The following is a 17,669-nucleotide window of genomic DNA, read 5'->3' on the forward strand; positions in this document are numbered from 1 at the left end:
CCAGACCCCTGAGGTTTCGGAGCACGGGGACACAATCCCCACCCCCAGATGGGGCTTCCAGCAGCCACCGGCTCCCTCCCGTGCGTTCGACCAGAAAGTTGAGACGTGGTCGTGCTACATAGCGCAGATGAACATTTCCTGGTGCACAAGTTGACAGGTGACACCCAGTGGCTCACTTATCTTTTGGCCAATGCCGGCCCCATTGTGTAGCATCTCATCCAACACCTGCATCCTGAGGCTGATCAAGACTGTTTCCTGTGAACTTCTGAAGCCTGGCCTCTCTGACTACTTTGATTCCAGCGATCATGTCGCCGTAGACCGCCTCTGTTTCTTCATTTGTCACAAACTTTCTCATAAATCTTATGACTCTCTCAGGACGGTTGTTTCCAGTATGCTAAGGACCAGTGCAAACGCCCATATGCCTCCTTCCTGGTGTGGGTGACATGGTTCAAGTGCATCCCCAGATGAGGCCCTCCATCACGATTTGCTCATGCTTAAGGATCCCTCCCTTGAGTCTTGCCTTCCCATTATTTGGGTGTACGATCAATCTCAGCGCTCTTCGGTGTCCCTGCAGAATCTGACGTTGGTCTTTGCCTCTAAGCCGCCTCGGAAGCCTTCTGCCTCTTCCAAACCTCCCCAAGACACAGGCCAGCAGGGTGAACATTGGCTGCATCCTCTTCCCCAGTGCAGTCAATATTTTATTAGCCATCATGGGCAGCAATGTCATTTTTGCCATGCCAAATGTTCAGCATGTGGAACGCCCAGCTACCATTCCGAAGTTTGGTATTCCTTGGTGATGTCTGTCGATTGACTGTCTCCTTCCCCTCCCGACACTGACGACTCCAGGGACAGCGATGCTCTGCCGTACGTTCTTTTGATCACAAGGTGCTCCCTTCCTCCCACGAATCAATGTCTCTCCCTGTCCTGCATAAGATTGTCCCAGTTTCTCTCGAAATTGATACCGGGTCCTCTACCGCTGTCATCGACCAGCCAACTTATAAGGCCCTGGGATCCCCCACCCTGCAGCCCATCCACACCCAGCTACACAATTTTAGCGACAACCTCATTTCTGTCAAGTGTGCCCTCTCAGTCTGCATACAATACGAGAACACACCTCTCATGGGACGCATTCTGGTGGTTGAAGTTCCTCTCGCCTCTAACCTTCTCGGCTTGGAACTTTTCACCACTCTGGGGCTGCAGATTCTTGATGCCAGTCCTCATGTCAGTTGGGTGGAGGCCGGTTCCTACGCCTCCTAAGCACCTTCTTCTGGCCTCAAGGACTTTGAGGCCCATGTCACACTTCTTCCATCAATGGTTCCTAAGTTTTACAAAGCCCAGACAATTCCCTTTGCACTCTAAGACTGACCCTGACAGGAACTCTGTCGTTTACAGGACGCTAGTATCCTCACTCCCTTCTCCAACAGTAGCTCGGATATCCCAGTTCTTGTCAACAAGGCTAATGATGTCTTATGCATCTGCAGCGATTTCAGTGTTACAGTCAACTCCCAGTCAGTGGTGAACTCTTACCTTATTCCCAAAGTTGAAGAGATTTCCTCTAAATGGGTGCCAGCAAGACTTTTGCAAAAATTGATCTTCGTGACATCTAGCTCCAACTTCCTTTGGACGCAGTATCCAGGGACATTTTGGTTATCAGTACCCCATTTGGCCTTTTTCAATTCAATTTGCTCCCTTTCAGGTATCGCCAGTGCACCAGCGATTTTCCAGCGTTATGTTGAACAATTTTTGCGGGGTGTTCCCCACGCTGCCAGCTACTTGGACGATATCTCGGTCCCCAGTGACCTCGCCCACAATCTGGACGTTTGGTTTGCAGTGTTTGATCGTGTGGGTCTCTGTTGTAACATGGACAAGTGTGACTTGTTTGTGAAACAAGTGGAATATTTTGGCCACGACCTTAGTGCTTCTAACATCCGCCCAGTCCCATAGTTCGTTGAGGCCATCCAAAAGCTCCTTGTGCCTTGCAATAAGGCTAAACTTAAATCTGTCTTAGATCAGTTGAACTGCTATCACCATTTCACTCCCCGTGCACCTGCCGTTGCGTTGCCCCTCCATATTTCGTCTCCCCGAAGTGAAGGGTGTTCCACCTATTAAAACAGGCGCTCCTCAAGCCTACCTACTTGATGACCTATGATCCCTCCCAGCCGCTCACACTCGTCGCAGAAGCCTCCGATTATGGTATGAGAGCTGTTCTTGAAAGCTGTTCTGTCCCACATGCAGTGGAGCAGCCAATTGCATTTGTCTCTAAAGCTCTTAATTCCGCTCAGGTTAAATACAGCCAAGTCGGAAAGAAGCATTTGGCATTATTTTTGGGCTCCAAAAGTTCCATGAATATCTCTATGGGCATCCATCTGCCCTCTATACATACCGCAAGCTCCTGCTGCCCCTGCTCTGGGCTTTCGCATCTATCCCCACCTACACAGCCTGCCACCTCCAGCACTAGGCCCTCCCTTGATGAGGCTCTTCACCTTTTTTCTTACGTCATACAGAGCCACTCCAATGGAGGGCTTCTCTCTAGCAGAACAGCTCCATGGTCGGCCTCTCCTTCCCTCTCTGTCCATTCTCCATCCACCAAACTGTTCCACTTTTCCCCCCTTCTTCCCTCCAGCATCGTTTTTATCCTGGGCTATGAATTTTGTCAGTGGCCCATCTCCTGGGCCGAGCTGTGCTTCTCATCACACTCCTCATTGGCTCCAAATCCTGCAAGCATAACTACCATCTCCAGCCCCATCGTGGTTCCCCATCTGAGGTGGACTCCGCAACTCAGCTCCAGACACACAGGACTGCAAATGTCTCGCTGCATGCCCAACCGATGCGTTGCTTCTGCTTGTCGACCCCTCCACCCACCAATTCAATGGACATCGACCCACCAGCATCCCCTGCCTGGCCCTGAGGCGATGCTTCCGGCAGCGACGCCGCCCTTGACTCCTACTCCTGCCTCCACCTCTCTTCGGTCTTTCTCGGGGAAGGGAGGTAAGATATGGCGTGTTTCCGTGTTCTCCAGCAACGCCACCAACCAGCAACATTGCACCGCTATGCGGGTTATCATTCCAGATCCGCAGGCGCACTGGTTGAATTCTTTTTATGCAGCCAATCCGAGGCCACATCACTAGACCAATAACTGTCCAGTAGTCATCTGACACCCCTCACCCAGCGAGCTGCAGGCAGTTCCATCTCCACCAGCAGAAGCAGAAGTTCGCCAGCACTACACCGACACCCAGACTCGATGTCGCCCTTGCCACCTGGGATCGCCGCACATGGCAACCTATTGTTTCGGCTGTGGACTCTGAGACTGGAACTCCTTGTATTGCTCCTGAGATGAGACTTTAGCTTTCTACCTATTGTGCTTGTCTGAGAAGATAGTCATTTTCGTTTGCAAGAGAACTTTTCAGAGAATAGCCTCACACAAAGAATTATTTACTTTCTAAGATCTTTTAGTTGTCAAAGAAGTCATTTCTTTATTTTTCCAAGAAGGATTTTTCTTATTTGTTTTGAACTGCTAACAGAGCACAGAATTTAGGTTTGTGAACATAGACTGATTGTGTCAATAAATTAATTTGTAAGTGTAAGCAATGACTTACTGTAAAAGTTCCCCAAGCCGGGACACTTCAACTGTCATAAGGATAACAGAGGAAGCTAAATGCTCACACATATTTAATACGCAAGTTAAAAAAAAAAAAAAACAGGAAACATTATATACAAAGGGTGCTCCATAACCAATACTAGGGAACATACTAAAAACATTGCATGGACTTCAACATCAAATTGGGCTACTCGCGTAATTTCGGGACGATGCTGCTTTCTACATTTTTTTGTAATAGCAAAACTTGAATATTATATGCATTCACCTTGTTTTGTATAGGTTTCTGTGAGGTTTACTAACAGCTATTGTGCGGTACTCTTGCTATGGACGTAAAGATCAGTGTGTGAAAGGAGGACCAGTTATGTTTCATAGGTACGTACAACAAATGGATAATTGTAAATGTCACATTGATATGAGGCACTTTATATGTTAAAAAATATCGAGACACGTTATTATAAAGTAGAATTTCTGCGATTTTATGGCCATTTGTTTACGAGACAAGTACTAGATAAATTCGCAAATTTATTTAAGTAAACTCTTAGTCAATGTATGCACACTGGTGCTGTGTTCTATGCAGATTAAATTTTACTTGACAATCATATTAATTTCCCTCAATTTATGGAGGTTATCAAACAGTTGTGTGTATCTTACTGTTTCCAAATGAGGCAGTTTCCTATAGTGTCTTTAGAGCTTAATTAATTAGAATAGATTCGACAATATGAATCAGCGCCATAGGAAACCTAATAAAATATTGTTGGCTGTCATTTACTTTATTACTCCAAAATTCGAGCATCGATGTGTGCCAGTGTACGGTTTTACTTTTCTGATGAAATGGCAAAAAAATGTTGTAGATATTTTGCTTGTCTCTCAAAAGCAGAAGGGCAAATACAGAAAAATTGAAAATAATAATGGATAAGAAGGTGGTGCAAATCGCTTACCATATTCAACTGCAACAGTTTCATAGTGTCAAATGTGTTGCTTCTCGTGACACTTTGGTACCGTCTACAGTGTCACTGTAACGTAAATAATTAGAACAGAGATCCGACAATACGAATAAGAGCAATACAAAACGTAAAATATTGTTGGCTGTCACTCCTTATCCCGTTACGAAATAAACGTAAGTAAAGTGGAATCTAAACTATGATTCTGTGGCAAAGAAGTACAATACCATTGCTCTTCACATCTTAAGGCCTACTTAAGTTCCTCGTCTCAAACTGTTAAGATGTCTGTAAAACGATTATACATAGTTTCACGGTACATCTAAAGGTGACCTATTTGTAGCAGTAAAGCAATAACGCTCAAAATGTTCTGAGGGCTACACGAGCTAAAATGCACCGTCACAATATCACGTGACTTAAGCTGCAGGCGATGTTGCGGACAGAATTCCCGTTCTGCGCATCTGAATCTCACTCCATACACAATTATACTCTATGAGTGGACAAAGGTTCATTATACACTGCCCACGACATCCATTTCAGGATCATTCCATCACTCAAAAAACCTGTGTAATGACAAGAAACGAAACAAGCGAGAGAACACGGCGAGGCAGGCACACTGCATTGATATTCGGAACAGCGTTGACGCTGCAGATAGGGCCAAAACGAATCACAACTGATATTACAGTGGCATGCCACACATGAACTGATGAACGCTAGAGTTAAGTTTAAGCATATCTCTCGTCTGGGTTTGAAATATAAAATATTCCCAGCGACACCATGCAATGATGTTGCACTTAATCGTCATTCATATCGCTCATAATACATGGCAACAGATTTAACTGCGGTAACTGTTCAACTGTGTGTGAAATTTTATGGGACTTAACTGCTAAGGTCATCAGTCCCTAAGCTTACACACTACTTAACCTAAATTATCCTAAGGACAAACACACACACCCAAGCCCGAGGGAGGACTCGAACCTCCGCCGGGACCAGCCGCACAGCCCATGACTGCAGCGCCTTAGACCGCTCGGCCAATCCCTCGCGGCTAACTGCGGTAACATCGCTTGTATAGTGTGACTTAAGTTTAACACACCGTTAACTGCTTTATTTGATTGCAGCTAAACTTGGAAATGGATTACCAAAGCTCCAGTTCCATGCCACCGTCCCCAGTCGATGCTAGCTGAGTCGGACACGTTCAAGCATTCAAAGACACATGTTATTCTTTCCACTGCATCGAAATGTGGGTAAAGCGAGGCAGAAGTGCTCATGACGTCATGCCGTATGACTCTAATGAGTTTAAATTTCTTAGGGTGGCTGTACGGCCGCCATGTCTGAAGCAAATTTAATACCCGTCCGCCATTTCTTCTGTATTAAAGAGCGTCTTCTGCTTTATTAAGCCCCCTTGAAATTACGGCAGCATCAAGTAAAGTTATAATCGACATATGGATAAACTTTTCGATTCATCTAAGACTGCAACATGACTCAAAACACACTCGTCTATCCACGATAACTTCTTGTTGCTCGCAAACTGAATATAACTCAATGTAATTTCAGTAGGTACTCTGAATATTATGCAGTAAGCTTCGAAACGAATTGTAGTGAGCTGGCGCAGAAATTTTGTATTTTCAGCACAGTCAAAGCCTCAAAAATCAGAATACTATGGACGAGAATATTTTTAAAAAAAATTGTAGTTAACACAAGTATTCAATAACAATAATAATGACTTACAATATAATAAAATGATTTACTGCCGCTACATGTTTATAGTGTTCTATCGTCATTTCATTTCTACAATGTTTTCATTAGCATTTCATTGTTGCAGTGCCTTCACTCACATGCTGTTTCTGTAATGTTGTCATTGAGCTTTAAATAAAATAAGCTTAGTATCCAGTTGTCCTGCAACTTTACCTGTCAGCTCACAAGACTTATGTCAGTGATTTATTCTGAAGATAAAATAATGCTTGAGGGGAAGTTTTTTTTACACATAATGCGCTTTCCTCCCAAATTAAATTGTTGTAAAAATATGGTCGAAGTTTATAAATAAGTACCTTCTCGTCAGTTGCAGCGAAGTGTTCTTGGGTCTTCACAAACTGTATGACTTAGCAGAATAAAAATGTATGGTCAAAGTCTATTTCCTTATTTTCTGAGAATGTTGTAATACATTATAACTAGCTTGAAGTTCCAAAAGCTCCTTCAACAGGTCCGTTACGTTATCATTAATTAACGTATAAGAAACTGAAATACATAGACTTTTTTCAAACTGGCAAGTCAAGATACTAACTGCAATATTGTTCTTTTGTGTCGTACACTAAGTTGCTTTATATGTTTCTTTAGTAACACATTATCTGCTTGTAGTCTGTCACATTGCGTTTTCAGCTTTCTTATGACTTGGAAGACCCGTAACTGTCATTGTCATAAACAGGTGTACTAGGAACCATAAACAATGAAATTCCATCATTTGTGTGTGTGTGTGTGTGTGTGTGTGTGTGTGTGTGTGTGTGTGTGCGTGTGTGAAGAGATCCGACAGAATATAAATTAAATGCGTAAATAAAACTGATAAACACATATGGTGTCTCTCCACGTGGGAAATAAGAAAACGTTAATTCTTTCAAAGAAGTTACTGTTTATAATGAACTTTATTTACGTAAATAACGCTATTAACGTAAGTGATGCTATTTACGTAAATAAATACCATTAGCAATAGTGACTGTTGCTGTTTCCTTCCTTGACAGAATCAACCTATATGTTGTGCACAGCCACGCTCTCAAAATGGAGTTTTCGATAAAATAGCGTAGTACGAGAAATCGGCATAAACAATCAAGAAACTGAAGACAAAACAAAACACAGAAATAAAGTTAAAAGGTGATATGGTTCCCAAGACAAAATAGTTGAAGAAGGGAGCGAAAGAAGCGGGGCAGCAGAAGGGAGGAGAAAAAAAGTGAACAGATGACAGTGTATCGGCGAAAGCGTAAACCTAGCTAAATTTTTGTCCTTACCTGGCCTCTAACGAAGCAAGAAGAAGGAGAAGGGAGAGAGCGCAGGTTACATATCATTTATTGAGAGAGATTGGTAAATATACATGCAGTATTTTTTCATCACTGTACATGCGAATGGGACATGATGTAGCATATTGTGGGGTAAGCGGTATAGGAAAAAGAAAGGAATACTGATGTTTAACGTCCCGTCGACAGGGAATTCATTGGAGGCAGAGCACAAGCCCGAATTGTTACAAGATTAGGAAATGAAATCGGCAGTGTCCTTGCAAAGGATTCGTCTCAGCAACTGCCTGGAGGGATTTAGCGGTATGACGGAAAACGTAAATCAGGATGGGGTCGGACGCTGACTGGAACCGGTGTCCGCCCGAATTTGAGTCCAATGTGCTAACTATTGTATCACCTCGCTCGCTTTATACAATAAAAGTGACTAGCATGCTTTCAGAACTGAACAAGACAAAGCACACAACCAATGTCTTGACACTTATTTACAATATGTTGCCTAAGACTTACGTTTCTGAAGTCGGTCAATTACGGCCGAAACCTGTCATGGTTAAAAACCAGTTCTATGATTGTATCTAGAAGCAATATAACTGACAGAATAAAGGTTAATATTCATTTGTTCGACTGACACAAACCTCTTTTCACTCTTACAGCAAGAACTACTAAATTTGGTGCAACGTTTGAAACAATTCTACCGCCCCTAGTGCAGTTTCTTGATTTTGTCTACATATTTATTTCCTGTCACTCAGTTCTTCATTTGTAAAAACACTAGTAAATTATAAAAGACTCGTGATTTAATTCGATAGCGGAAATCATCTGCAAAAAACGCACTATAAATGTATACCTTCCAACAAACGTTATCTGGTATTTTTGTTCGGTCATCTCTTACTAGACGTATGAAACAGTGCTATCACGAAATTCATTGCATCAATAACCGCCACTGTGGAGCCTAAACAAATCAAAGTTCACTTGCAAATAAATTTACTGGTTTGTATCTTCCGTCGGTACAATTACGCAACAACCCTACCGTTACTGAGATGAGTGAGCAGCTTACATCGCTGAAAACTCAGTAAGATGCTCTCTGCCAAAGCTTTCAAGTGTGTTAGCCCTACTCCTCACCACGATGTACCATAGATATTTTGACAGGAGAAATATTCCCACTGATTGGAGAAGAATACAGGTCGCAGGCATCTACAAAAACATAAAATGAACTCATGGAAGTACATTCTGTCTTTGCAACTAAATGAAAGGCAGTTTGTTTTTTGCCATATGTATTTCTGTTCTTTATTTATGAAGCATTTTCAGTGTCTGTGTTACATGTTTGTTTCTACATATATAATATACGCATTATGTAGCAGCTACAAGTACTTTTTACCCGTAGTTTCACTCGGTCATCTCTTATTAGACCTATGAAACAGTGCTATCATTAAATTAGTTCCATCAATTACTGCAAGAACTTGTAACTGCTACATACAGCACTTATTATAGGTATAAAAACAAATATGTAATACAGGCCACTGAAAATGCTTCATAAATAAAAGAAACCCGTCTGGCAAAAACAAACTGTCTTTCATTTAACCGCTAAGAATGGGCATACCTCAGTGAATTTTGAAGCAGCTAAGGAACAACGCAAAACGGAAATAATGATGCGAGAAAGAATTTATCCACAGAACTACTGCTGTGTTTAGTAACATTCGTATCTAGCAAAAACATTGTGTTCTCACTTCAAACATTATGACGTACCACGCCCAAAATAGCCTGCTCCACTGAAATCAGTACAAGAACCGTAAACATTGACAATGAGAGCCGGCCGCTGTGGCCGAGAGGTTCTAGGCGCTTCAGTCTGGAACCGCGCGACCGCTACGGTCGCAGGTTCGAATCCTGCCTCGGGCATGGATGTGTGTGATGTCCTTAGGTTAAGAAACTTCCTGGCAGATTAAAACGTGTGCCCGACCTAGACTCGAACTCGGGACCTTTGGCTTTCGCGGGCAAGTGCTCTACCATCTGAGCTACCGAAGCACGACTCACGCCCGGTACTCACAGCTTTACTTCTGCCAGTACCTCGTCTCCTACCTTCCAAACTTTACAGAAGATCTCCTGTAAAGTTTGGAAGGTAGGAGACGAGGTACTGGCAGAAGTAAAGCTGTGAGTACCGGGCGTGAGTCGTGCTTCGGTAGCTCAGATGGTAGAGTACTTGCCCGCGAAAGCCAAAGGTCCCGAGTTCGAGTCTCGGTCGGGCACACAGTTTTAAGCTGCCAGGAAGTTTCATATCAGCGCACACTCCGATGCAGAGTGAAAATCTCATTCTGGGTCCTTAGGTTAGTTCGGTTTAAGTAGTTCTAAGTTCTAGGGGACTGATGACCTCAGATGTTAAGACCCATACTGCTCAGAGCCATTTGAACCGTTTTGACAATGAGCAACTCGAATTATCTACATCTGATCTACGTTCCTACGGGATATTTAAGTGGGCATTGCAACCGGACAGAAATTTTCCTCCTGTGATGGTCGCTGCATGCTGTCCTGGATGGAGAGTCATCCACACACATTGAAGAAATACCTGATTTGAACCACGGGAGTGCAGTAGAACTATTGCTGTTTATGTTTTACATTAATGACTTAGCAGATAGTATAAGTTAAAATGTCAGACATTTTACAGTTGGAGCAATTGTCTATGAGGAAATTTTATCCCGTAAAAAAGCAGCAATATGCAGTTAGACATCGACAAAATATCAACCTTTCACAAATACTGGCAACTTGCTCTTAATGCAGGGAAATGAAAAGTACACTTCACACGAAACGCGAGAGCCTCATAGCCTTTGATCGCACGATTAATGGGTCTCCATTGGGGCAAGCCATGTCAGGTAAGTATAAGAGAGTGCGAGATGGTAGTCATTAAGTTTAAATTATCACATCGAAAAATGTAGTACATAACTAATGTTTTGTTTCAGTTGGTGGCAGATAGATGTCTGCAGTCCTTGTAAACACTGAAACCCAAGCAACCCAGTAGCACAGCAGGCCTTTAGAGGAGTCAAGCAAAATGGCGCAGACCATCTCCTCCACTTTATCAGTGGGTTGCAGAAATTTGTTTTAACTCCTCCATCAGCGTGCCATGATATTGTGACATGTACCTGCAAAGAAGTAAACAAAACATTAACCTCGCATTGTTTTTCAGGTGATAATTGAAACTCTATGATTACCTGTAGTAAAAACGTGGAATGTTCGGAAAGTAAAGATCGATTAGGTGCGAAGTGGAAACCACAGTGAAAATACTATGAAGCTTTGCACAGATGTGTTGGGTAGTGTCTCTAGTAAGCCCCTCGATCACGTCACATCGTTCTTTTCAGTTCTGAGCGCACAGTAAGCCCTTAAAGGCGCCTAGAAAATAGTCTCAAGCCAGGTGTGAGGGCTTGGTGAGAGATTTCGCCTGCTGTCACGCAGGCCACATAACACAACTGTCACGCGTTTCCTTCTTCATAACATTTCTCGACCGCAATCTGCAGGGGCGTTTTCGATGGGAAGTGCATGATCACCCACAACACTCCCCGAAATTAAAGTGCGTGTCATTTATGTTGGCGGCAGAGTTTAGGTTCGTTCTGCGCATGTGACGTCACAAAACACAGTCAGCCAATGAACAGAGAACGACGTTGCCAGATCTCGACTGCAGTGCAGAGCATGGACGAGTGTCTTCAGTTTTAGAAACGTTCAGTCATAAATAAAGTAATAGAACAAAAGCTATGTCTTGATAGCAGACTTTCTTTTATACTGCTATTTCGCAATAAAGAACAGCGGTACTTGTTTATTTCCTATTGTACTTTGACGAAGCGTGAGTAATTCATAGTTATACCAGCAGTGTTTGTCAGTATTTTGCGTGACGTGTTAAAGAGTCCTCATGGATGTTATAGGGGGATGAGCTGTGATAGTGTAACGGTTAAGGTGTTAGGCTTCTATGTGAGAGGTTCTGAGTTCAAACCTTGTGTGGTGCTTAATATTTTCATTACTTAAAAACAATATCGAAGTGTCTTACTTCACGAATTACATTCGTTTGAATGCAGTTTTTTGAAATTTCTAGTGCTTTGTCTCTTCATTAACCCTTTCGCTGCTGCAGACACGTGCTCCCCATATTCCGCGCTGTGGGCGATTTTGTCATCACTGCACTGCTCGCCTGTGCAGACACATGGTGTTCCCACTGCCTTGACACGCTTATCATTCGATTTCACAAAAACTATTTGGCCCGAAAATTTGATTTTTACACGTCTTCTTGACTGATACCTTCCCCCCATAAATGACTTAATTTTGTTTTGGTGTTCAACACAGTTATTATGCAGCATTAAATGTAGTAAACCATTGCACGAAATTTTGAATAGTTTGTAGAGGTAGAAGTCCATAGCGTATACTTCCCGTGTGGTCGATTTTAGTTGCCACAATGTTGAGAATGAAATGTGGACAAGATACCTAAATTTCATATAAAATTTACTGTATAACAATATCTCATTTAATTTAAGTACCACATAGGTGTCGTAGGTAATATTGAGAAATATTCCGTCTTTCGCGACTGTAATAAAAGTTTTATTTACACCGGACGCGTTTGGCTTTATTTTAAAGCACTTCAATCAATGAAAGGTATGGCACATACACAATGGTACTCATGTTCTCCTTCTTGTTTTTGTTCCACAGTCGCAGTTATACCAATGGTACTGAAATATATTCCTCTTCTGCAACTGTAATAAGCGACTTATTTAGACCAGACGCGTTTTTCTCTTTTGAAGCATCTTCAGTGAACAGTATTTTGTCTCCTCCATTGCCAAGTCACCTTTCGTAGTTTTGTGCTGCGGTAATACAATATACAACGTTTGTGTTGGCTGATCAGTGTTTTAGCAAATAAATGATGTTTGTGTGTGCCACACACAAAAATTATATTTGACATAGCTCAGAGCACTTCACTGATAGACGGTATATTCAAGTCCTAATGTTTTTGTAAGTCCACAGTTTTGTTTAACGTATTTTGTCTGCTTCCTTTTGATTGATTGAAGTGCTTTAAAATAAAGCCAAACGTGCTCAGTGTAAATAAAACTTTTGTTACAGTCGCGAAAGACAGAATATTTCTCAATATTACATACGAAACCTATGTGGTACTTAAATTAAATGAGATAATGTTATACAGTAAATTTTATATGAAATTTAGGTATCTTGTCTACATTTCATTCTCAACATTGTGGCAACTAAAATCGACCATACGGAAAGTATACTCTATGGATTTTTACCTATGCAAACTCTTCAAAATTTCGTGCAATGGTTTACTATATTTAATGCTGCATAATAACTGCGTTGAACATCGAAACAAAATTAAGTCATTTATGGGGGGAAGGTATTAGTCAAGAAGATGTGTAAAAGTCTAATTTTTGGGCCAAATAATTTTTGTGGAATCGAATGATAAGAGTGTCAAAGCAGTCGGAACACGATGTGTCTGCACAGGCGAGCAGTGCAGTGACAAAATCGCGCACAGCGCGGAATGCAGGGAGCACGTCTTTGTAGCAGCGAAAGGGTTAATGCGGCCGTGGTGGCTTTACTTCATGAACTGCGCGCTTCCCCCTAAACGTAAGCTTGCGAACTATGCTATACTATGGCGCTGCTTCTATTGGCGCGTGTGTCGTGTGCAACTGGCAACCCAGCAATCTCCCGCGTCTGGGCGGGCATGCGCGAGCCGCCAAGATAAAAGAATTGAACTATAGTTCCCCCGTGAGCTCCATCTTTGCTCACATGAACCGCTTGCTGTGAAGAGCACATTTTCGCACAGACAACAAGCTGTAGACAAGTGTAGAGAAATCGCGGAAAGCAGAGGCGGGTGCCTTCTATGACGAGTATATTGGTATGTTGGAACAACGCTACGACAAATGGGAAATTGTAGTAGATACCTATGGGACAAAACTGCTAAGGTCATCTGACCCTACGCTTACACGCTACTTAATCTAACTTAAGCTAACTTACGCTAAGGGCAACATGCACACCCAAGCCAGAGGGAGGACACGAACCTCCGACGGGGGGAGCCGCGGAAACGGTGGCAAGGCTCTATAGACCTCGCGGATACCTCTTGCGGCTGACGACTGTGGAGAGAAGTAGCTGAAAGTTGCAGCTAACTGTTGCCTATCCCATATCTAACTCATAGATAAAATTAGCCAAGTAAGAGGTCCCACAGAAGGGTACGATTTCTGTTTCTTCATTAGCCGAGTAAGTGGGAAACCTGAATATATGAGGCGTGTGAGAAAAGTAATGAGACTGGTTCTTTAACTACCAAACTTTTTATTTTCTTTCCAAACTACAACATTGTCCCCTTCAAAGTAGTTCCCTTCAGCAGCTATACATTGGTGGACTCGTTATCCCCAGTGTTGGTAGCAGCGCAGAATGCCTTCACCTGGTAGGGCCTTTAACATGTCGGTCACATTCTTTTCCACGTTCTCCAGAGTCCCAAAATGAGGTCCTTTTAAGACATTTTTCAATTTCTGGAAAAGAAATGCCTCAGATCAGGTGAATAGAGGGGCCGCGGAAAAAAAACAGATATGCCTTTTGAGGTAAAAAATTCCGTGATGAAAGTGGCCGTGTGGTAACGTTTTTCGGCACCTTTTAGGCATAAACCTTCCGCATGTGCAAAATTCCAGTCATAATTTTACGTACCGTGAAAGTGTTTAACAAGTCACCCATCACCCTTGTTGTTAAACGCCAGTCTGGTCTCACCTGATTTTGAAGTTGAATGTCTCTCTGCGCGAGGTTCATCTTCAATGTTTTGGCCTCCCAAAAGGATTTGTGTCAGCAAAAAACTCGTGCTCTGGATAAGCAATGTACCCCATAGACCTGTTTCAACTTTTGAGAGGTCACACTCGCGGATTCTCCAAGTTTAACAAAAAAACTTGAAGGAATAACGTTGCTCTAAACTCCACTATCTCATTTTCGTAACACGCAACAAAATCACAACTTTTCAGATGGCGCTCTCAAATATCACTTGATGGCCGTACGGAGATGAAACTCGGACTGAACATCTGGAAGGGATAAGCTCACCAGTCTACACGAGTAGAACAACACAGCTTCACCAGACCGCTCGCAACGTTGTCAGTCCCATTGCTGTTTTCACACACCTGCTACGGTACCGTCAAAAGTGCTTTCTTCCACGTACAGTGTAGATGTAGAGTCTATTCAAACAATGTTATTTAAGACTTTCACTTCCAGCTCCTTACCTCTGTGATGTTCTTATGTCTCACTATTAGTGACTACGTGCGATTCGTGGTGGGAACAATGAGATCATACCTTCGTTGTAGATGTCCAGTCCCTCGGTGGTCGTTCCTGGTTGCGGAGTAGAAGTTGCACCCTCCAGCACAGACACCGAGATCAACATCAGCACCGCTAGGGTGCAGAACGGTCTGGTCGCCGAATGCATGGCGCCTCATCTGGCTCTCTTCGTGCCTGGCCAGCAGAGCGCAGAGCTCTGCCGGTGACTCACCAGTGAAGACAGCGCGATCCGTGACGTCACAGCTGGCCGCAGATAACACCCTGATAGACACTGCTCCGTCTGATCTATTCGTCTCTACTTAAAAGTTTGGCGTTGCAGTTGTACACATTATTCGTATCTCCTTTAAGGATTGCCAATATCTTATTTCTCCATGCATCGTCGAAAGTAAAATAGCAATGCAAATATCAGGTGTCAGAGTTTCCTTAATTGAAAGGATACTGTCACGGAAGAAGGTCATGGATATGATTTTAAAAAATTTGCATCAATATACACTAAGGTGACAAAATTCATGGAATACATCTTAATATCAATAAATGATAATTAATTGAAACCCTCATCTGCCGACATGTGTTGTTGTGTACCACGATGGGGACAGCTGAACATGTGTGCACTGACCAGGACTCGAACCCGTGATCTCCTGCTTACATGGCAGACGCTCTACCCATCTTCGATATAGTTCGTTGCGTTTGGCCAGGGAGGACGTCACATAACATCCGTTAAAATTGATCGTTGATTCCTTGACTCAGTTTTTTTTATTACAGAGAGCACGCAGCCCTCTGACCGAACACGCTGAGCTACCGTGCCGGCATCCAACTGAGCCACCGAGGACACAGATGAATAGCGCGACTACAGGGACTTATCCCTTGCACGCTTCCCGTGAGACCCACATTCCCAACTGTCCACAATCTACATACGTAATGTTCCTAATGGATATAGGTATATCAACAACACCTGTCGGCAGCTGAGGGTTTCAATTAATTATTATTTATTCTAGAGAAGCTGCACCGTCATCAATGGTATCTGTTCTTTCGAGAACAGTTACTATCTTCATATATACTATCTTCATACATCTTAAAATCGTGTGGGAACTCCTTTTGTCCGGCGTAGCGCAGCAACTCGAAGGCATGGACTCAACATGTCGTTAGATACCTCTTGCAGGAATATTGAGCCATGCTGCCTCCATAGCCGTCAATTGCGAAAGTGTTGCCGGTGCAGGATTTTGTGCACGAACTGACCTCTCGATTATGTCCCATAAATGTTCGATGGGATTCACGTCGGGCTATGTGGTTAGGCAAATCATTCGCTCGAATTGTCCAGAACGTTCTTCAAACAAATTTCGAACAACTGTGGTCTGATGACAAGCCGAATAATCATCTATAAAAACTTCACTCTTGTTTGGGAACATCAAGTCCGTGAATGGCTGCAAATGGCCTCCAAATAACCAACATAAGTTTCCAATCAATGAGCGGTTCAGTCGGACCAGACGACTCAGTCCATTCCACGTAAACACAGCCGACACCATTATGAGGCCACCACTGCCTTGCAGAGGACCCAGTCCATTCCATGTAAAGACAGCCCACAGCGTTATGAAGCCACTACCAGCTTGCACAGTGCCTTGTTGACAACTTGGGTCCATGGTTTCGCTGTGTCTGTGCCACTTACGAGCCCTACCAGCAGCTCTTACCAACTTAAACCGGGATTTATTTGACCAGGCCACGTTTTCCAGTCGTCTAGTGTCCAACCGACATGATCACGAGCCCAGGAGGAACGCTGCTGGCGATGTCGTGCTGTTAGCAAACGCACTAGCATCGGTCGCCTGCTGCCATAGCTCTTTAACGCCAAATTTCGCCGTATTGTCCTAACGGATTGTCCTACGTACCACATTGATTTCTGCGGTTATTTCACGCAGTGTTGCTTGTCTATTAGCACTGTCAACTCTACGCAAACGCCGTTGCTCTCGGTCGTTAAGTGAAGGCTGACGGCCACTGCGTTATCTGTGCTGGTGAGAGGTAATGCCTGAAATTTGGTATTCTCAGCACTCTCTTGACACTGTGGATCTCGGAATATTAAATCCCCTAATGATTTCCAAAATGGAACGTCCCATGTGTCTAGCTCCAAGTCTGTTAATTCACGTTAATTCGCGTAGCCTGAGTACAAATGATAGCCCCGCCAACGCACTGCCCTTTCGTACTTTGTGTACGCGATATTATCGCTATGTATATGTGCATATCGCTATCCCCTGACTTCTGTCACCTCAGTATATATTAGATTAGATCGGGAATAAACCTTAACATGTGGTACGATGTTAGGTGACTTCTTCCGTGCACTTCACAGTGGTTTCCAGAGTGTGTATGTATGCGTAGTTATAAATGAAGATCCGTAATTCTTTATTTGGGTCCACAAATGCTAGCAAGATATCGTTATTTTACTTTAGCACCCTTCCATTTCTAAGAGCGATGTCGGAACTTCTTCACTTGTACGATTCCCCTTCGCTAAACCATGCTGAACTTCATACAGAAAGTCTTTGATTTATTTTTCTTCTCTTCCGAACATCATTACAATCAGCAATGTATAAACATGCCTTCAACACCTACAAAACCCAAGCGGGAGAGACAAGAAATTAATGCAAAAAATGAGATTAATGATAAAGGTAGGTACACTACTTGTCACCATTGTTGTACAATTTTAACGCTGAAGAACCAAGGAAGTGGAAGGAAATTTCAGAAGAGAAACAATAATTCCAATGCTGGTGATCGCAGGTGACGCATCTTTCTAAGCGAATGTAAAGAAGAAGTAGAAGATCTGTGGAAAGGAATGAACACCATACTTGGCATACGACATGACTTTAGGATAAACGA

The 17,669-nt window shown here is 43.1% G+C and overlaps 1 protein-coding gene across 2 annotated transcripts in view; it reads right to left on the reverse strand.

The window, feature by feature from the left end:
- Nucleotides 1-15,001, reverse strand: part of LOC126473869 (collagen alpha-1(XXII) chain-like) — a 31,964-nt gene extending 16,963 nt beyond the window's left edge. The window contains exon 1 of one of the 2 annotated variants that reach the window (XM_050101200.1): nucleotides 14,829-15,001. In XM_050101200.1, coding sequence (XP_049957157.1) covers nucleotides 14,829-14,958 — 130 coding nt within the window. In that variant the 5' untranslated portion in view covers nucleotides 14,959-15,001. The remainder of the gene's footprint in view (nucleotides 1-14,828) is intronic. The other variant, XM_050101199.1, reaches the window with a different exon arrangement.
- Nucleotides 15,002-17,669: the final 2,668 nt, after the last annotated feature.

This window comes from Schistocerca serialis, chromosome 4 (assembly GCF_023864345.2).
Source record: "Schistocerca serialis cubense isolate TAMUIC-IGC-003099 chromosome 4, iqSchSeri2.2, whole genome shotgun sequence".
NCBI classification, from domain to species: domain Eukaryota; kingdom Metazoa; phylum Arthropoda; class Insecta; order Orthoptera; family Acrididae; genus Schistocerca; species Schistocerca serialis.